The sequence below is a fragment of the Oncorhynchus nerka genome, linkage group LG15 (genome assembly GCF_034236695.1).
Source record: "Oncorhynchus nerka isolate Pitt River linkage group LG15, Oner_Uvic_2.0, whole genome shotgun sequence".
Classification (NCBI taxonomy): domain Eukaryota; kingdom Metazoa; phylum Chordata; class Actinopteri; order Salmoniformes; family Salmonidae; genus Oncorhynchus; species Oncorhynchus nerka.
Genome location: NC_088410.1, coordinates 55,843,907 through 55,865,879, shown reverse-complemented (window position 1 = coordinate 55,865,879; position 21,973 = coordinate 55,843,907). Strand labels below are relative to the sequence as shown.

At 42.1% G+C, this 21,973-nt stretch overlaps 1 protein-coding gene across 1 annotated transcript in view; it reads left to right on the top strand.

Moving 5' to 3' along the window:
- Positions 1–18,706, top strand: part of optc (opticin) — a 32,675-nt gene extending 13,969 nt beyond the window's left edge. Inside the window, exons 6-8 of the mRNA XM_029684137.2 lie at positions 13,988–14,190; positions 14,458–14,553; positions 17,972–18,706. Of these exons, the coding sequence (XP_029539997.1) occupies positions 13,988–14,190; positions 14,458–14,553; positions 17,972–18,139 (467 nt within the window). The 3' untranslated portion in view covers positions 18,140–18,706. The remainder of the gene's footprint in view (positions 1–13,987; positions 14,191–14,457; positions 14,554–17,971) is intronic.
- The last annotated feature ends 3,267 nt before the right edge of the window (positions 18,707–21,973 follow it).

Genomic DNA, 21,973 nt, shown 5'->3' with positions numbered 1-21,973 from the left:
GCGATACTTTAAACAAAATTTAATTTTCCATTTGTCGGAAATGAGAAGTCTGTATAAAGGCCAAAAGAATGAGCCTTTCTTAATAATCTACTAGAGAACCATTTTGGGTTATGAATGAAGCTTTTAGGGACAGGTTTAAAGCTTTAATATTTAATAATTTTTGTCTCCCAAACCAATTTTCATTATATAATTAGGCACGATTAGTTTTGTCTGGCTTAGGATTCCAAATAAAGTGAAATATATTTTGTTCATATGATTTAAAAAATGAGTCGTCTGGAGTAGGCAGCGCCGTTAGTAAGTAAGTAAACTGTGATAGGACCAAATGAGATCTTTCAACAAACATTACCTCTGCATGGTTGCAGAATCGTATCAATTTTTGCAAACCTTCTATTGATATTGATTGTGATAAATTAATTAATATTTTTTGAGATGTGAATACCAAGTATGTCTACTTCACCATCTGCCCATTTTATTGGTAAACCACAAGGTAGTGTAAACACTGTCTTTCAGCAATCCAAAACTTAAAACAGTATAATTAGGTTTTTTCCAGAGAGGCTAGAAAAGTGATCAAAATCTTCAATGAGACTGTGCAGGGATCCAGATTGTGGACTTTAAAAAAACTTGAGTCATCGGCATACACTGACAGCGACAGGTAGCCTAGCAGTTAACCTTTTTGGGATAGGGGGCAGCATTTTTACTTTTGGATGAATAGCGTGCCCATAGTGAACTGCCTCCTACTCTGTCCCAGATGCTAATATATGCATATTATTATTAGTATTGGATAGAAAACACTCGGAAGTTTCTAAAACTGTTTGAATGATGTCTGTGAGTATAACAAAACTCAAATGGCAGGCGAAAACCTGAGAAAAATCCAACCAGGAAGTGGGACGTAACTCTACTCACGTAACTTTACTCAAAACATCAAATATTCCAAGAAGGAAAATAATAATAAATAATAATAAGGTCAGAAATACAGACCAATTTACAACGAATAAACATGCACAAAACCATGGGGGAACAAGAGGGTTAAATAAGGAACATATAATTATGGGAATGGAAACCAGGTGTGTACAATGACGACAAAAGAAATGGAAAATGAAAAGTGGCGGTGGCGGCTAGAAAACCGGTGACGTCGACCGCCGATCGCCGCTCGAACAAGGAGAGGGGCCAACTTCGGCGGAAGTCGTGACAACAGGACTATTTTGCTAGCACAGACTTGAATATGTTCCGGGATTCTTCCGATGGCATTGAGGAGTACACGTATGTACCCCAAACAGAAGCCATGGATTACAGGCAGCATTTGCACTGAGCTAAAGGCTAGAGCTGCCACTGTCAAGGAGGGGGACTCTAACCCGGAAGCTTATAAGAAATCCCGCTATGCCCTCCGACGAACCATCAAACAGGCAATGCGTCAATACAGGACTAAGATCGAATCGTACTACACCTGCTCCGACGCTTGTCGGATGTGACAGGGCTTACAAACTATTACAAATAACAAAGGGAAAAACAACCGCGAGCTGCCCAGTAACACGAGCCTACCAGACAAGCTAAATTACTTCTATGCTCGCTTCGAGGCAAGTAACCCTGAAACATGCATGAAAGCATCAGCTGTTCTGGGAAGACTATGTGATCACGTCTCCGTAGCCGATGTGAGTAAGACCTTTAAACACGTCAACATTCACATGGCCGCAGGGCCAGACGGATTTCCAGGAAGTATACTCTAAGAGTGTGCTGGCCAACAGGCAAGTGACAGACAAGGCAAGTGACATCACCTTGTATGTCCGTAATTCCAACATGTTTCAAGCAAACCACCATCGTCCCTGTACCTAAGAACACTAAGGTAACCTGCCGAAAAGTCTACCGACCCGTAGCACTCACATCTGTAGCCATGAAGTACTTTGAAAGGCTGGTTATGGCCCAAATCAACACCATTATCCCAGAAACCCTAGACCCACTCCAATTTGCATTCCGCCCCATTAGATCCACATATGATGCAATCTCTATTGCACTCCACACTGACCTCGCAAATGGACAAAAGGAACACCTATGTGAGAATTATATTAATTGACTACAGCTCAGTGTTCAGCACCATAATGCCCTTGTAGCTCATCACTAAGCTATGGACCCTGGGACAAAACATCTCCCTCTGCAACTGGATCTTGGACTTCCTGACGGGCCTATAGGGAGGAGATCAGAGACCTGGTTGTGTGATGCCAGGACAACATCTTCTCCCTCAACATGATCAAGACAAAGGAGATGATTGTGGACTACAGGAAAAGGAGGACCGAGCACGCCCCCATTCTCATCGACGGGACTGTAGTGGAGCACGTTGAGATCTTCAAGTCCTTTGGTGTCCACATCAACACCAAACTATCATAGGCCAAACACACTAAGACAGTCGTGAAGAGGGCACCACAAAACCTATTCCCCCTCAGGAGACTGAAAAATATTTGGCATGGGTCCTCATATCCTCAAAAAGTTCTACAGCTGCACCATCGCAGTATGGCAACTGCTCGGCCTCTGCCCGTAAGACACTACAGATGGTAGTGCGTACGGCCCAGTACATCACTGGTGCCAAGCTTCCTGCCATGCTCGATACCAGGCGGCTTCAGAGGAAGGTCCTAAAAATTGTCAAAGACTCCTTCCACCGAAGTCATAGACTTTTCTCTCTGCTACTGCAATGTAAAGCGGTTACTTTTATTTCTTATTTTATACTTATCTATTTTTTACTTAACACATATTTTTCTTAAAACTGCATTGTTGGTTAAGGGCTTGTAAAGTAAGTATTTCACTGTTCTGTAATACCTGTTGTATTCAGCTCATGTGACAAATACATTTAGATTTGATTTGAAATTGACTCCATGTGGTATTTAAACTCAACGAATTAGCTTCTAATGAATTTAAGAATGATTCGCTGCTGAATTCAAAGTAATGCTGAACATATTACACAAATATTAACAGAAACCATTAGTCAAATTGACCCCATAATTGGAATATAAACTCAATACATTAAGTATTGACTTTAAGAATGATTACCTGCTGCATTCAAAGATAACCAACCTAAAGCACTAGACTAAACTTCACTTGCGTCATCCTTGTGGTATAGACGGGTACACATAGTAATGCTTTCACTGATTGTACATATTTGAAGATAGTTCATACACGATAAAGTGCTCGTTTTGTTATCCTACACTTCCGGTGTCCTTTCTGTCATCCTGTGAACCCCAGGTCCTACTGCTCACAGCTATATTTTGTTGAACTTTTTCCCCAAATAACTGCCAGGTGTGTGTTTGAAGAGAGTAGTGGGTTGTCTGTGTTTACATGTCTATACCACTGGCTTTTATGATCTGATTGTCTGTATTTTAGCCAATGAGGCACAATGTGTCCAGCTAAACGATTGCACTGCCAGGGATAATTGTTACTTCGGCCTGTGGGGAGGTGGAGACACAGCAGCAGTTGTAGTATGGACGGTAGGGGAAGTCAGGATTTTGCAATTGAGTTTTATTTGTCTATATAAGGGCCATGTAAGTTTGGTGATGACCAGTTGACTAATGGCATTATGTTGGAGATAAGCAACCGCGCTCAGGTGACTGTCCCACTGTCAGAGTCATGACTTGATTTTAGATGTGCTGCAGCAAAACTTTGATCTTGGGGCTTACATTGCTGATGACAGTAAACTCTCCGCAATCTATCAGTGGATTGATGTCTACATTGAATGAAAGCAAACAGGAAACGTTTAGCTGGACTGAAACAGGGTGTTTTGATAAGAGAGTGTTTCATCTTCCTAAAATGATGCTAGAGTCAGGATATACTTTTTTTGTAGGAGATTGTGATGAAGATGACAGTGTTGCTGTGTTGGAATGTGCTCGAGAGACAGACTCTGTTGTAGAGGAGTTAGATAGGGAACTTGGTGGTAGGAGGAACCTGGAAAAGGAGTGTGAGCGTCTCAGGGAGGGGAGAGGCTGTACAAGGAAAGGATAGATGAGGCTGAAGCTGTTACACAGATGCTGTTAGAGAGGTTTGTATGGATTTTATCACTACCATGTGTGTTGTTTCAGTAAAAGCATCACAGGTTGTCAAGGTTGTTTTGGAAAAACTTGGTGGGTCACAGGTTGACAGGTGACCAGGTCCAATATTCTGCATTCACATGGTTTTGGAGGCATGACAGGTTTCAATGTGACATCTGGAGGATGCTTTGAATAAGCTCACCCTTTGCACTGATGCTACTAGTAAGTTTGGACACAAGTATGGCACTGCAGCCATACTTCTAAAGGTTGGCACTAAGTTTGATTTAGATTTGAAAGAGCAGGAATCCGTCTCTACCAAGTGCACCTTTGACACAGTGCTTGCTATGGTTTACGATGGGGTCAGTAGTGGTGGTGGAGACATTGATGCTCTTTGTATGATTAATCCATTACAGTCTGGGGGGGTTCTACTAAGCTATATGGAATTGTTTTAGGTAGGTCATAGCAAGGATAATTTTGCTACTGAATTTAGATCTTTGTTTTTATATACATTGCATTCTGAAAGTATTCGAACCCCTTCCCTTTTTCCAAATTGTGTTACATTACAGCCTAATACCAAACAAATTAAATTATTGTTTATCTCATTAATCTACACACAATACCCCATAATGACAAAGAGAAAACAGATGTATTACAAATAAAATTATAAATAATGTATCTACATAAGTATTCAGACCCCTTGACATGAGACACAACATAAATTGAGCTCAGGTGCATCCTGTTTCCATTGATCATCCATGAAATGTTTCTACAACTTCTGGTTAATTAATTGGACATGATTTGGAAAGGCACACAACTGTCTATATAAAATCACACAGTTGACAGTGCATGTCAGAGCAAAAACCAAGCCATGAGGTGGAAGGAAATGTTATTAGAGATCCAAGACAGGATTCTGTAGAGGCACAAATCTGGGGAAGGGTACAACAACATTTCTTCAGCATTGAAGGTCCCCAAGAACACAGTGGCATCCATCATTCTTAAATGGAAGATGTTTGGAACCACCAAGACTCTACCCAGAGCTACCCACTAGGCCAAACTGAGAAATCGGGGAGAAGGGCCTTAGAAGGGCCTTGGTCATGGAGGTGACCAAGAACCCGATGGTCACTCTGGCAGAGCTTCAGAGTCCCTCTGTGGAGATGGGAGAACCTTCCAGAAGGACAACCTCCTCTGCAGCACACCACCAATCAGGCCTTTATGGTAGTGGCCAGATGGAAGCCACTCCTCAGTAAAAGGTACATGACAGCCCCCTTGGAGTTTGCCAAAGGGAATTTTAAGGACTCTCAGACGATGAGAAACAAGATTATCTGGTCTGATGAAACCAAGATTGAACTCCTTGGCCCTTATGCCAAGCGTCACGTGTGGAGGAAAACTGGCACCATCCTTACGGTGAAGCATGGTGGTAGAAGCATCGTGCTGTGGGGATGTTTTTCAATGGCAGGGTCTGGGAGACTAGTCAGGATCGAGGGAAAGATGAACAGAGCAGATCAGAAAGTACAGAGAGATCCTTGATGAAAACCTTCTCCAGAGTGCTCAGGACCTCAGACTGGGACGAAGGTTCACCTTCCAACAGGATAACAGCCCTAAGCACACAGCCAAGACAACACAAGAGTGGTATTGGGACAAGTGTCTGAATGTCCTTGAGTGGCCCAACCAGAGCCCGGACTTGAACCCGATCGAACAGCTCTGGAGGTACCTGAAAATAGCTGTGCAGCGAAACTCCCCATCCAACCTGACAGAGCTTGAGAGGATCTGCAGAGAAGAATGGGAGAAACTCCCCAAATACAGGTGTGCCAAGCTTGTAGTGTCATACCCAAGAAGACTGGCTGTAATCACTACCAAAGGTGCTTCCGAAAAGTACTGAGTAAATGGTCTGAATACTTATGTAAATGTGATTTTTTCGGGGGGGTTTGTTATAAATTTGCTAACATTAATAACATAAAATACCAGGATTTTTCTTTGTCATTATGGGGTGTTGTGTGTAGATTGATGACGGGGAAAAACAATTGAATATATTTTAAAATAAGGCAGTAACGTAACAAAATGTGGAAAATGTCAAGGGGTCTAAATACTTTCCAAATGCACTGTATAAAAAATATTTGATGAACATTTTTATTGGCCTTACTGCTATTAGTCCTTACAAACATAGAACAACAGATAGTCCCAAAGAAAATCAAAAGGAAGTTTGCCCTGAAGTGTCTGTCCTATATCTGAGTGATACCATGAATGGGATCATTTACAAAGTGTGAGATCTATCACTATGAACGTTTGTTTGAGCGTGTGCATAAATTACTCACAGCCATGATCGTGACGCACAGTGCCAAGTGGTGGAATAGGGGCACTGCTTGTCAAGCATAGCCTAGTGAATGGGGAAAATGTATGTTGAACATGTGTGAAATTGTGAGAGTAAATCATTTAACATTTTTAAATAATAATCCATGTAAAGTACAGCAACTAGAGGCACGTGTGAAAGTTAATTTATTGTTGAAATATTATAAAAGACTGAGATACTGGGGCATTGAATGAGAGATGGCTGATCTTTCTCTGTTGGAAGATTTTGCACATATTGCATTTCGCAGAGAGCCCGTTTTTAGAGAAAGGTGGGATTGGCTCATCAGATATCGTTTCCCAAAACCAATATTTTTGCGAGGATTTAAAACCTACTTTAGAAAGACAAACATGCATGCCATTCCGGTGCACATCCAAGTGCTTATATCCACCCTCAGGTTTTTGTCAACGGGCACTTTTCAGCTAGAACTTGACGATGGGTATTTCACAGCCCTCCATGAGCCAATGTTTTGGATGCAATCATCAGCAAAATGAACAGTTACATACAATTTCCATAGACCATCGCAAAACAGGTTGAAGTGAAGAGAGGTTTCCTGGCCATCAATCAGCCTGGTCTCATAGAGAGACCAGGCCATCAATCAGCCTGGTCTCATAGACTAGACATGACATAGTAAATGTAAATTTATGACACTCAAGTTAGTATGATGTTACCTTTGGTTTAGTTACATAAGACAGAAGGTTACTTAAAGCGCAAACTAAAGTAGGGTGGTTAGTCAGGGTGGATGGTTAGGTGTACAGCCGTGGTCAAAAGTTTTGAGAATGACACAAATATTAATTTCCACAAAGTTTGCTGCCTGTGTCTTTAAATATTTTTGTCAGATGTTACTATGGAATACTGAAGTTTAATTACCAGCATTTCATAAGTTTCAAAGTCTTTTATTGACAATTACATGAAGTTGATGGAAAGAGTCAATATTTGCAGTGTTGACCCTTCTTTTTTAAGACCTCTGCAATCCGCCCTGGCATGCTGTCAATTAACTTCTGGGCCACATCCTGACCCACTGCCAGCCCATTCTTGCATAATCAATGCTTGGAGTTTGTCAGAATTTGTGGGGTTTTGTTTGTCCAGCCGCCTCTTGAGGATTGACCACAAGTTCTCAATGGGATTAAGGTCTGGGGAGTTTCCTGGCCATGGACCCAAAATATCAATGTTTTGTTCCCCGAGCCACTTAGTTATCACTTTTTCCTTATGGCAAGGTGCTCCATCATGCTAGAAAAGGCATTGTTCATCACCAAACTGTTACTGGATGGTCGGGAGAAGTTGCTCTCAGAAGATGTGTTGGTACCATTCTTTATTCATGGCTGTCTTCTTAGGCAAAATTGTGAGTCAGCCCACTCCCTTGGCTGAGACGCAACCCCACACATGAATGGTATCGGGATGCTTTACTGTTGGCATGACACAGGACTGAACCTTTGGCCACGACTGTATAAGGCAAACGTCTAGCAACTCAAAGGTTGCCTGTTTGAATCTCATCATGGACCATTTTAGCTAATTAACAACTTGCAACGATTTACTACTTTTTAGCTACTTTTCAACAACTTAGCATGTTAGCCAACCCTTCCCCAAACCTTAACCATTTAACCTAACTCCTGACCCAAATCTTAACCTTAACCCCTAATGCTAACCCCTAGCTTAGCTAACATTAGAACCTAGCTAAGGTTAGCATTAGCCACCTAGCTAATGTTAGCCACAACAAATGGGAATTCATTACATATCATATGTTTTGCTAATTCGAAACATATTGTACAAATTTGTAACATCCACAAATACTTACCAATACGAAACATAACTTCTAATTGGCATGTCTTGGATTTATATTTACTATGATAGGTCTACCCCTGAGTCCAGGTTGCGTCAATCAATTCCCATTTATAAATGGATCAATAGATGGCACCCACATCTCCATAAAAGCAGCATCCCAAAACAAGTTCAAATATGTGAACAGAAAACGCTTCCCCTCACTTAATATGCAGGTGATAGGTTATGTGATGTGCAAAATACACTGCTGAATGTGGTGGCCAGGTGGAACGCATGACTTGTTCATTCAGCAGAACAGCAATTTGGCCTAAGAACGGAAATGTTTGCCTATACGACTACAGGAGGGAGCTGTTTACAATGGATGTCTTAGTTGCCTACTCAAGCAACTTGTCTTAATGGTTCTCTCTTTATAGCTATGTTTTATATTTTTACTTGTCAAGTCATAACTGAGCGTGTCAAATAAAATACTATATTTTGGTTGTTCTCGACCTCTGACCATAGCACCTATATTTCAGTCTAGAAAAAGCTTTCTTTGGTTGTGCCATTGCATTTCATGGTGCGGCGTTTTATATTCCCCACAGGCTTTAAAAGGGATGACTTGATGACGTCATGTTCATTTGGCCCATGTTGACTCCAATACTTCCCACAGTTCAGTCAAGTCGGCTGGATGTCCTTTGGGTGGTAGACAATTACTTGATACACAAGGGAAACAGTTGAGTGTAAAAAAAAACAGCAGCGTTGAAGTTCTTGACACAAACCGGTGCGCCTGGCACCTACTACCATACCCTGTTCAAAGGCACTTAAATATTTTATCTTGCCCATTCACCCTCCATTAGCACACATACACAACCCATGTCTCAAGGCTTAAAACTCTTTCTTTAACCTGTCTCCTCTACTTCATATATAATGATCTAAGTGGATTTAACAAGTGACATCAATATGGGATCATAGCCTTCACCTGCAATCCCCTAGTCAGTCTGTGTCATCGAAAGCAGGTTTTCTTACTGTTTTGTACAATCAGTGTAGGTTCACACTTATGTTGAGAATATTGGGCTGTAGAGAGAGAAATGTTCTGCCTCTCTCAGCTAAAGTGGGGTGGAAAATACTCAGTAGGGTCTCTACTGACCAAATATGTGTCGTTTTGGAGAGGGACTGTGTCGTATATATCCAGTAGCACTTAATTCCATAGCCACCAATGGACTGTACATGGGATACAAATTGGCTTGTAGTGTTAATAATTATATTTTCCAATATTTATTCCCTATTGGAATTTGGCCTCTAGGTACCCTCTCTCAGGCCAGAGGTCACCGTAAAGCAGGCCTCAGTAACTGGTATATGGGCCCCTGAGCCATAAAATCAGCCATAGGTGTCCTTAAGCAATTATGTTTCAAATGTATAGTCTATTCAACCCCAAGATCTCAGCCTTGATTTAATGCTTTGGCACCAGGCACAAAAGGGTGAAACAGCAAACAGCGAAGGCAAGAGTGTATTTAGGTCAGCCCTGCCAGCTGGAGGGGGAGAGATTTGCTGTGAACAAATCTGTTCGAGGAATGTGTCTGTCTTCCAATACATCTGTCTATGTCTGTATTTGTCTTTCTACGTCTGTGGTAAACCGTGGGGTTTGGGTTGTGCGCGCAGAGATTAACACAGAGAAAGGGAGGTTCTAGTCAGAAAACACAACTTTACAAGGCAACAAAATAAACATCACAAAATAACGTGGGTTTGGCTCGGTCCTTCTTCTCAGGTTCTGCTCTGTCTGTCTCTCTGTCCCTCCTCGCGGTGTGCCACGGTGCTCCCTTTATGTGGCCTGCACGGCTGGTTGGCACTCTCCCCTAATTACCTCTACATGGAGCCATCCGCGTTGGGGTGCCCAGCCCGTGTACTCCCAACAGAAGGAGCCAATGTCGTGGCATGTACCTTCCCTCTGTCACCAACCCCCAGACTTCCCAGGATACTATACTGTCGATGTCTGTCTGTATTTGTCTGTCTCTGTCTGTATTTGTCTATTAAATATTTAAATATAGAAGTTGTTTGCCTTATATTTCGCATTTAGCATTTCTCCACACCTAGACCAGGTTTTCAATTCAAAACAGTAGAGTGTAAACTTTTCTACCTGTCTTAGCTAAAGTGGGTTGGAAAATACTCAGTAGGGTCTCTACTAACCAAATATGTGTTTTTTTGGAGAGGGACTGTGTCGCATATATCCAGCAGATATGAACGATACACATATCCCCATGTGCAGTTGCAAAAAAGGCTTTTTTTATGGCAGTTTTGGAGCAGTGGCTTCTTCCTTGCTGAGCGGCCTTTCAGTATATGTCGATATAGGACTCGTTTTACTGTGGATATAGATACTTTTGTGCTTCCTCCAGCATCTTCACAAGGTCCTTTGCTGTTGTTCTGGGATTGATTTGCACTTTTCACACCAAAGTACATTAATCTCTAGGAGACAGAACGCGTCTCCTTCGTGAGCGGTATGACGGCTGCGTGGTCCCATGGTGTTTATACTTGCGTACTATTGTTTGTACAGATGAACGTGGTACCTTCAGTCATTTGGAAATTGCACCCAAGGATGAACCAGACTTGTGGATGTCTCCAATTAGTTTTCTGAGGTCTTGGCTGATTTCTTTTGATTTTCCAATGATGTCAAGCAAAGAGGCACTGAGTTTGAAGGTAGGCCTTGAAATACATCCACAGGTACACCTCCAATTGACTCAAATTATGTAAATTTGCCTATAAGAAGCTTCTAAAGCCATGACATAATTTTCTGGAATTTTCCAAGCTGTTTAAAGGCACAGTCAACTTAGTGTATGTAAACCTCTGACCTACTGGAATTGTGATATAGTGAATTATAAGTGAAATAATCTGTCTGTAAACAATTGTTGGAAAAATTACTTGTGTCATGCACAAAGTAGATGTCCTAATCGACTTGCCAAAACTATAGTTTGTTTGTGGAGTGGTTGAAAAAAACGAGTATTAATTGCTCCAACGAAAGTGGATTTAAACATTTACATTTAAGTCATTTAGCAGACGCTCTTATCCAGAGCGACTTACAAATTGGTGCGTTCACCTTAAGACATCCAGTGGAACAGCCACTTTACAATAGTGCATCTAAATCTTTTAAGGGGGTGAGAAGGATTACTTTATCCTATCCTAGGTATTCCTGAAAGAGGTGGGGTTTCAGGTGTCTCCGGAAGGTGGTGATTGACTCCGCTGTCCTGGCGTCGTGAGGGAGTTTGTTCCACCATTGGGGGGCCAGAGCAGCGAACAGTTTTGACTGGGCTGAGCGGGAACTGTACTTCCTCAGTGGTAGGGAGGCGAGCAGGCCAGAGGTGGATGAACGCAGTGCCCTTGTTTGGGTGTAGGGCCTGATCAGAGCCTGGAGGTACTGAGGTGCCGTTCCCCTCACAGCTCCGTAGGCAAGCACCATGGTCTTGTAGCGGATGCGAGCTTCAACTGGAAGCCAGTGGAGAGAGCGGAGGAGCGGGGTGACGTGAGAGAACTTGGGAAGGTTGAACACCAGACGGGCTGCGGCGTTCTGGATGAGTTGTAGGGGTTTAATGGCACAGGCAGGGAGCCCAGCCAACAGCGAGTTGCAGTAATCCAGACGGGAGATGACAAGTGCCTGGATTAGGACCTGCGCTGCTTCCTGTGTGAGGCAGGGTCGTACTCTGCGGATGTTGTAGAGCATGAACCTACAAGAACGGGCCACCGCCATGATGTTAGTTGAGAACGACAGGGTGTTGTCCAGGATCACGCCAAGGTTCTTAGCGCTCTGGGAGGAGGACACAATGGAGTTGTCAACCGTGATGGCGAGATCATGGAACGGGCAGTCCTTCCCCGGGAGGAAGAGCAGCTCCGTCTTGCCGAGGTTCAGTTTGAGGTGGTGATCCGTCATCCACACTGATATGTCTGCCAGACATGCAGAGATGCGATTCGCCACCTGGTCATCAGAAGGGGGAAAGGAGAAGATTAATTGTGTGTCGTCTGCATAGCAATGATAGGAGAGACCATGTGAGGTTATGACAGAGCCAAGTGACTTGGTGTATAGCGAGAATAGGAGAGGGCCTAGAATAGAGCCCTGGGGGACACCAGTGGTGAGAGCGCGTGGTGAGGAGACAGATTCTCGCCACGCCACCTGGTAGGAGCGACCTGTCAGGTAGGACGCAATCCAAGCGTGGGCCGCGCCGGAGATGCCCAACTCGGAGAGGGTGGAGAGGAGGATCTGATGGTTCACAGTATCGAAGGCAGCCGATAGGTCTAGAAGGATGAGAGCAGAGGAGAGAGAGTTAGCTTTAGCAGTGCGGAGGGCCTCCGTGATACAGAGAAGAGCAGTCTCAGTTGAATGACTAGTCTTGAAACCAGACTGATTTGGATCAAGAAGGTCATTCTGAGAGAGATAGCGGGAGAGCTGGCCAAGGACGGCACGTTCAAGAGTTTTGGAGAGAAAAGAAAGAAGGGATACTGGTCTGTAGTTGTTGACATCGGAGGGATCGAGTGTAGGTTTTTTCAGAAGGGGTGCAACTCTCGCTCTCTTGAAGACAGAAGGGACGTAGCCAGCGGTCAGGGATGAGTTGATGAGCGAGGTGAGGTAAGGGAGAAGGTCTCCGGAAATGGTCTGGAGAAGAGAGGAGGGAATAGGGTCAAGCGGGCAGGTTGTTGGGCGGCCGGCCGTCACAAGACGCGAGATTTCATCATTTAAACTTCCGACTTCAACTGTACATACATACGGTATGCGCTTACAGTAGAAACGAGAACACGATATACAGAAAATAAGGAAAACAACATGGAAGGGAAAGCCAGCACCAGCAAGAACATTTTCAAATTCTTGCAAAACTGCGCTATTATTTGCATACTTGATCTGTGCAAACGTGTGAAGTTTGGTGTGTTCTCTTGGAAGAGAGATATTTTATCTGGCTCAGTAAAGCCTCAAACATAAATGACCCGTGACGCTGAAATGGGCTACTTCTCTGTGAATTAATGAGACGGCGGAACACACCTCAATTCAAACTGTTGTTAGAAAATAATTAGAAATTGACAAGTTGAAACATAGCCTATAGATAATTAGCAGGCAGTGCATGTTAACTGTCCTGTTGCGAAATAATCATATTTTGGAACAGTGAGTGCATTCTGACATGTGAATAAAACAACTCAAGCTGGGGCGACCGTTAGAGATATTTGGAACTCACACGTGAAAAGGTCAATTTGACAGATTCTTATGGAGATTTTTATATTATGCTAATTAGGCTCCGGACCTTGTAGGGTAAGAGCTGAGTACCCCTGCTGTAGCCTGTCTTTTGACATGTGTGGAGTGGGAACAGTAGTTATTCTTGGAAGCAGTGATATTTTGAAATAGAGCTCATCTCTTCACTTTTGAGAGAGTTATTTGACAATGGCAAGTCTTTTGGAAACCTTATCCTCTGATATTTCGGATACTATATGTACAAATCAAATATACAGAAATCAAAACTTCTTACCTGCATGTAGAAAGATTTGAAAAATACATTTTTTGGCACTCAGGGAAAATAATGTCCTCTTAAGACTGCTTTATACCACAGATTCTGTTTGTGATGTCGAAATTCTAACATGCATTTGTTAAACAGACTTAGGAAAAGTCAAGAAGGAGGTGAGCATGTGTGTGGGGGGCATAATACCAGTAATCCAAAAGTAACTGAAAGTAATCTGATTATGTTACCGAGTATGGGTAATCCAAAAATGACATTACTGATTACAATTTTGAACAGGTAACTAGTAACTGTAAACTAGTAACTGTATCGGATTACATTCAGAACGTAACCTACCCAACACTGTGTGTGATATAGTATATGTTCACCTCAACCCCCTGGTCTGTGCGTTCCAGACAAGCTGAAGAGCATCGACTTAACAGGGAACCAGATCTCTGGTGTGGATGAAGATGCGTTCCGCCCCCTATCACAGCTCCAGGACATCCTATTGGCTGATAACAACCTGCAGGCATTGCCAGAACTCCCACCCACCCTCAGATACATTGATGTGCGCAACAACAGACTGATCAGCAATGGACTACATACAGATGGGTTTAAGGTGCACACACACACACACACACATTTGCACACACACACACATAAATACATTCACATGCGCACATACACTCTAGCTATAATTTTGATTAATTCTTTGATGTAAATGCCAGAAGGAATTCCTTTTGACAACATCATCGAACAGTAAATACCAAAGTAGCTGAACAGTATTGTAGGATACAGTTCCTCTTGACTGAATAGAGATGGAGCTCCCTCTGGTGGCTTTTATTGATGTTTTACATTGTTGTTTTACTCCATCTGGCCTAAACAGGAGATGAACCTGCTCGAGTTCCTGTATCTGTCTGATAACAAGCTGGACTACATCCCTGTCCCACTACCTGAGAGCCTCCGAGTACTACACCTGCAGGTATCAACATGCATGTACACACACCCCTGATACACCTCACATACCTCACACACCGCTCATACTCCTCATATACCTCACTCACACCCCTCATATAGCTCACACACACCTCACATACCTCACACACCACTCATACTCCTCATATACCTCACTCACACCCCTCACACAGCTCACACACACCGCACACACCTCTCATACACTCCTCATGCATCCCACACACACCGCTCATACACCTCACACGCCCCACATAAAGAATACTACAGATTACTAGAGAATATTATTGTACTTACTATATCATTCTATTGCATTTTGTAGTAAACTCTAGTATACTTTAAAATCCTCAACAACAAAAAAGGACCCCTCGATCACGTGTAGTACTTGCTGTAGCATTTTGAAGAATACTGTAGAATACTCCACACTGTATAATACTGTAGTACCCCTCGATTGTGTAGTGCTTACTATAGAAAGTTGTAGTATATTGTAGAATACTATATGTGACTAATACAATCAAATTGTATTATTCACATGCGCCGAATACAACAGGTTTAGACCTTACAGTAAAATAATTACTTACGAGCCCCCAACCAGCAATGCAGTTTCCAAACAATATGGACAAGAATAATAGATAAAAGTAACAAGTAATTAAAGAGCAGCAGTAAAACAACAATAGTGAGACTATATACAGGGGGGTACCAGTACAGAGTCAATGTGTGGCGGCACTGGTTAGTTGAGCTAGTATGTACATGTAGATAGAGTTATTGAAGTGACTATGCATAGATGACAGCTGTGTAAAGCGGGGTGGGGGGAGAAATGCAAATAATCTGGGTAACTATTTGATTAGATGTTCAGGAGTCTTATGGCTTGGGGGTAGAAACTGTTTAGAAGCCTTCTGGACCTAGACTTGGCGTTCCGAAACCTCTTGCTGTGCGGTAGCAGAGAGAATAGTCCATGACTAGGGTGGCTGGAGTCTTTGACAATTTTTATAGGGCCTCCCTTTGACACCGCCTGATATAGAGGTCATAGATGGCAGGAAGCTTTGCTCAAGTGATGTACTGGGCCGTTCACACTCCCCTCTGTAGTGCCTTGCGGTCGGAAGCCGAGCAGTTCCCATTCCAGGCAGTGATGCAACCTGTCAGGATGCTCTCAATGGTGCAGCTGTAGAACCTTTTGAGGATCTGAGGACCCATGCCAAATCTTCTCAGTTTCCTGGGGGGGAATAGGCTTTGTTGTGCCCTCTTCACGACTGTCTTGGTGTATTTGGACCATGTTACTTTGTTGGTGGCGTAGCCACCAAGGATCTTGAAGCTCTCAACCTGCTCCACTACATCCCCGTCGATGAGAATGGGGTTCATGCTTGGTCCTCTTTTTCCTCTAGTCCACAATCATCTCCTTTGTCTTGATCATGTTAAGGGAGAGGTTGTTGTGCTGGCACCACGTGGCCAGGTCTCTGACCTCCTCCCTATAGGCTGTCTCGTCGTTGTCATGATCAGGCCTACCACTGTTGAGTCATCGGCAAATGTAATGATGGTGTTGGAGTCGTGCCTGGCCGTGCAGTCATGAGTAAACAGGAAGTAAAGAGGGGACTGAACACGCACCCCTGACTGCACCCCTGACTGAACACGCACCCCTGAGGGGCCCCTGTGTTGAGTGCAAATTAGATTCCATCATCTGTGGATCTGTTGGGGCGGTATGCACATTTTTGTGGGTCTAGGGTTTCTGTGATAATAGTGTTGATGTGAGCCATGACTAGCCATTCAAAGCACTTCATGGCTACAGATATGCTAATATTTCATTAGCATATACCCTGCCCATTCCCCTGCCCATATCCCAATTTTTGCTCTATCAGCTGGTGGAGAGGCTGGGGAATGTCCTTATCCAGGTATGGGAGGATACCATCTCTCTAACTACCATCAGGCTACCAAAACAACAAATCCCACCTTACCTTGTCCAAATATAATTAAGGAGAAAATACATCAAGACCAGATCCCCCCCCCCTCCCACACCAAATCATAAATAAACCAGCTTCAGAAACATATCAAATAACAATTTACCCTGCAGAACCAGAATACCTGGACCTCATTCTAGAAACAGTTTGGCAAAGACTCCAACCCATGCATCTCTGGCAGACAATAAAGAGTCTTAATGGAAATACAAAGGACAACACAATCCCGACACTGAGGTCACAGGGTCAACCCATAGAGAATTACTAAGAAAAGGCCGTACTGTTAAAAAAAAATCTGCAAACTCCTGCGACCCCCGCACCTCAATGCACACTTAATACCAAGCCTTGAGTCAACCACGCCCTCCTTGCCCCTGCCTGCCTTGCCTCCTCCTCTCATCCCACGAGATGAAATGGATAGAAAAGAGCAGAAGCTTTGAACTATCCAATCAGGTTCTAGTCCTACCTACCTACAGATTACTGAAAGGAGCAGCCGTTCAGTTCCCAATTCTAACTCCTTACAGGTTATGGACAATTTTCTATATTTGTATTTGTTCAGTAGGTTTCACTCAAGGACAAATCCCCCAAAAGATAGCAAAAAAAATAGTACTGTCCTACAGTATTCTGCAATAATGTCTGCAAAAATACTACTGTAAATACTACAGCAATGTCTGCAAAAAAACACAGTAAACACTACAATATACTAGTCATATCTGTAAAAACACTCAATTAAATATTACAGTATTCACTTTAGTGTTTTTGTACAAAAACACTGCGCGAAAACACTAGAGTGAATAGTATAATATATAAATATAGTAATTCCAGTACTGTATACTTCAATTTTTTTTCCTGTGGTACTCCCCACACCCAGCACAACCAGACTAGCGTACACATTTCTGCAGACTCTGTCTCAAACCTAGTATTCTCTGAGGGCTGAAAATAGAGGAGACTAACTTTTCACCCCACACATCTCTACAGCAATCCTCAGGCTGTCCCCCATACTGTTTCAGATCCAGTATAACCTGGCTTTTCGATAACCACTAAATGGCCAAGCTGCAAAGTCGTAATGACTTCTGAAAACAAAAATTAGCTTTTTGGTCTTAATTTAGGCAGGCATAAGGTTAACAGTGTGGTTAAGATTTGGGTTAGAGTTAGGTTTAAAATCATAATTTAAAAAGAGAAATTGTAGAACTAGGAGGAGCTTCCGACATTGCAACTTGGTCAGATAGTGACGACCTGGTTTCTCTCTCCTCTCCTCTGTAGTCATGGATTCTCAACGGGTACAGAGTCAAATTGGAGCAGCTCTCCAGATTAAATGAATTACTCTAATGACGTCTGCCATCATGTCTCAGCTTCATCCAGTTTAATTTCCTCCTCAAAGTAACACATAACCCCCCACACACCCCGTCTCTCTGTTTGTCCGTCTGTCTGTCTCTCTCTGTCTCTCTGTCTCACTCTCTCCTCCTCTCCTCTCCCCACCAGAACAACAACATCCAGAATCTTCATGTGGACACATTCTGTAACAGCCACGACCGTAACTACATACGACGCTCCCTGGAGGACATCAGGCTGGATGGAAACCCTGTCAACATCAACCTGTTTGCCTCGTCCTACATCTGCCTGCCTCGCCTGCCTATCGGGAGTCACTGAGGGGAGCATTGAGGGGGCCAGGGAGGGGCTCTGCAGAGAGGGAGGCAGGGATGGGTCTACAAAGGCGGTGGTAGGGAGGGTGAGGGAGGAAAAGGAAAGAGAAAATATTCATTTAAAAAAAGCAAATCAAAGACAGAGATGAGTGTGAGGGGTGGGGAAAGGAAGGATGGAAAGGGGGAGTTGTTCATTCTATTCTGGTTCGCTATCTCTTTAATATTAGCTGCTAACTCAATCCTGAGACACCTGTGATGTCACGCCAGTAAGAGGCTGAATGATTGATTGGCAGATGGCCAGATAAATGAGGGGCCGTTTGCTTGCACCTGACAGATATCAATCACGCTGAAATCCAACCTGGGCAGAGGAAAACAGCTGCCACTGCATCGACTGTCTGTATGTCTGCCTGTCTGACTGCTACTTTAGACCAACTGAAACATGTGTGTCGCCTCACAATGAGATCGTCATTCTTTATTATAGGTTGACCATAATAAAAACAACTGTGATTCACTTAGTTTGGCTGTTAATCGACAATGTAAATTAATCAATTAAAGTATAAACACTGCTCCATGATTGTCACTTCCCGTGTATTAATATCATTTAAAGGTAGAGTAGCCAGATCAACATGATATTGTATTTGGTTTATTTTCAATTCCATTTATTATCTCATCACTGGGTTGTGTTCAGTAAAACAGCAGTGAAGTCAGAGAGAAACATCTACCAATCGCAAATTGAACCCTATAGCCCCTGTCCGTTATGGATTTGTGTAGATCTGTGGGGAGCGATTACAATTTAGTGTTGGTCCACTTTCCCTACTGATTGGCTACGTGTAATTTCCGCCAAAGTGCTTTTACCTCCCCAATATTCTCAGATCTCCACGAGTGCATAGTGTGTAGAGGGCTAGCTATGCAAAGAGACTGATGACATAGATATGAATTGAATGCAAACTATGTGGTGATCAAGATCTTTACAGCGGTGGATCTCTTTGGATTTCCGTATGAACTATATGTGGTGAAAAGGCCTCGATTAACATTTGATAGTGCGGTGCCAAAGCCTTGTATAAGGTACATTATGCCCACAGAAGCCTTCACAGTCACCTACTAATTTTTTCCATGTAGTCAACAAAATAATCATTCTCAGTCAGTTTACATACTTCCATTTTCTTTTCCTCACAGTCTTTCAATACAGTGCCTTCAGAAAGTATTCATACCCCTTGACTTATTCCACGTTTTATTGTGTTAGAGCCTCAATTCAAAATTGATTAAATATATGTTTTCTCACCCATCTACACACAATACGCCATAATGACAAAGTGAAAACATGTTTTATGAAATGTTGTCAAATGTATTGAAAATTAAATACATAAATATAAGTATTTGCACACCCCTTGGACAATACATGTTACAATCACCTTTGGCAGTGATTACAATGGCAAGTCCTTTTTGGAAAGTCTATTTTTAAAACTCTTCAAGTATTGTCAAGTTGGTTGTTGATCATTGCTGGAAAGCCATTTTCAAGTTTTGCCATAGATTGTCAAGCCAATTTAAGTCACAATTGTTAATAGGCCACTGAGGAACATTCAATGTTGTCTTGGTAAGCAACTCCAGTGAATATTTGGCCTGGTGTTGTAGGTGTTTTTCCTGCTGAAAGCTGAATGTGTCTGTTGGAAAGCAGACTGAACTAGGTCTTCCTCTAGGATTTTGCCTGTGCTTAGCTCTATTCCATTTATTTTTATCCTAAAAGCCTCCCTAGCCCTTGCCAATGACAAGCATACCCATAACATGATGAAGCCATAGCACCATGCTTGAAAATATGAAGAGTTGTACTCAGTGACGTGTTGTGTTGGATTTGCCCCAAACATAATGCTTTGCATTCAGGCTATAAAGTTAATTTCTTTGCCACATGTTTTGTATTATTACTTTAGTGCCTTATTGCAAACAGAACACAAGTTTTGGAATATTTTTATTCTGTACAGACTTCCTTCTTTTCACTCTGTCATTTAGGTTAGTATTGTGGAGCAACTACAATGTTGTTGATCCATCCTCAGATATCTTCTATCACAGCCATTCAACTTTGTAACTGTTTTAAAGTCACCATTGGCGTCATGGTGAAACTGAGTTAGGAAGGACACCTGTAAACATATCTAAAAAATATAATTCCACGTTGACATGATGGGGTATTGTGTAGGCTATTGACGCAAAATCTCAATGTATTTTATATTCAATCTGTAGCACAACAAAATGTGGGAAAAATACTTTCTGAATGCACTGTACATTTGGAGCTTCGCTCAAAATGCATGCATCTAGTGTACAGTGTGACTGAAGTGGCTTCTTAAATTACTCTTTACATATTGATCAACAGAGATAATTTGTTGTGCCACCAAGTTAAAACTTTGGCAGCGATATAATTTAAATTGTGATGGTGAGACAAAAACTCACATTTGAACATTTCATCATAAAGAGAAAATGTTACTAAATTTCATTTTTTTATATGTTTTCCCATCTCAAGAGGTAAAAAAAGTCTATAGTAAGTGCCTTTCTTCAGCTTAGTTAAATAAGGAGAGATCGGGCACTAGGATGTTCTTATTATTCATTTCTAAATACATTTAAACAAAAACTATACATTCTACAATGTTCCACAATATGTCAAAGTGAAGCTCTATGTCTTATGCTTCCAATGAGTTGTATTATAAGGCTCTACAGTGGATGGTTAGTGGTGTTATGGTGCGTTCGTAACACCGATTGAAATATTTTGCATGTATCCTAAAAAATGTATCGAAAAATATATTGTGAATGTTGTTTTCTTTTCAAATGAGTAAGTGCAGACAAAAGATATCAAAGATCTGGAAGGTTTCTGTATGGAGGAATGGTCTAAGATCCCTCCAACTCATGAAACATTTAAAAGAAAGGCTCAGTGCTGTTATCCTCGCAAGGTGAGGTATTGAAAGGTATTGAAAAAAAGAGTGTCAATGATTTTGACTCCTACCTTTCTTAGAATAAAAAAATATTGTTGAACAAAATCTCTTTCTGCGCAATAGTCTACACAGTGGACATTTCATAATACCCATAATACCTAGTGACAAAACCCGATAATGATTCCAATCGTTTTTTCAAGGATGAGCATAAGAGCATTAAAAGGGGAGCAGACCAATATAAGTCTGGCCATGTGGAGAAGTGCAGCTATAGTGAGGGGCAACTTGCCGGTTTGGTCAGGGCCAGCATGAGGAATAAAGTTTATCCTGTGTCTGTAGTTATTAAGTTAAGTTTGAGCATCATAGCAATACATATACGATACATGTTCTATACAGCTATCAACTTTCTACAAAGAAAGAGCCACTTAATAATTTACATAATCATTAAACAGATTTCCCCGTATACCAGACGTGGATGAGAGATAACTCAGTTCTAGAATGTTGTCAATGAGGAGAATGAATTTTTAAAAATCCATTGGCATTCATAATTGACTTTGTCGAGACATCCATCCTGTATTGTAGGTTCATGACCTGAGACAAATCTTCAAAGGCAGTATTGTTTATTCGTGGTGGTACATGCATTCACACAGCCTTGATTTATATGATCCTTTCCACTATGTCAAGTGATAAAATCCCAAATGATCAATTAAAAGTTCATGGAAAAACTGCACTTGTCCTCATATGAATATTACAGTTGATTACATATTCTACAGCTGTAATGTCATCAATTAAATCAAACTTTATTCATGTAGCAAATTTCTTACAACAAATGCATTTCAAGGTGTTCAAAGTCATGCATTGAAAGGCATGTGGCTCTTAACAGGTATCTATAGGTGACCAGGGGATTCTCTCTACCACATGCAAATGCC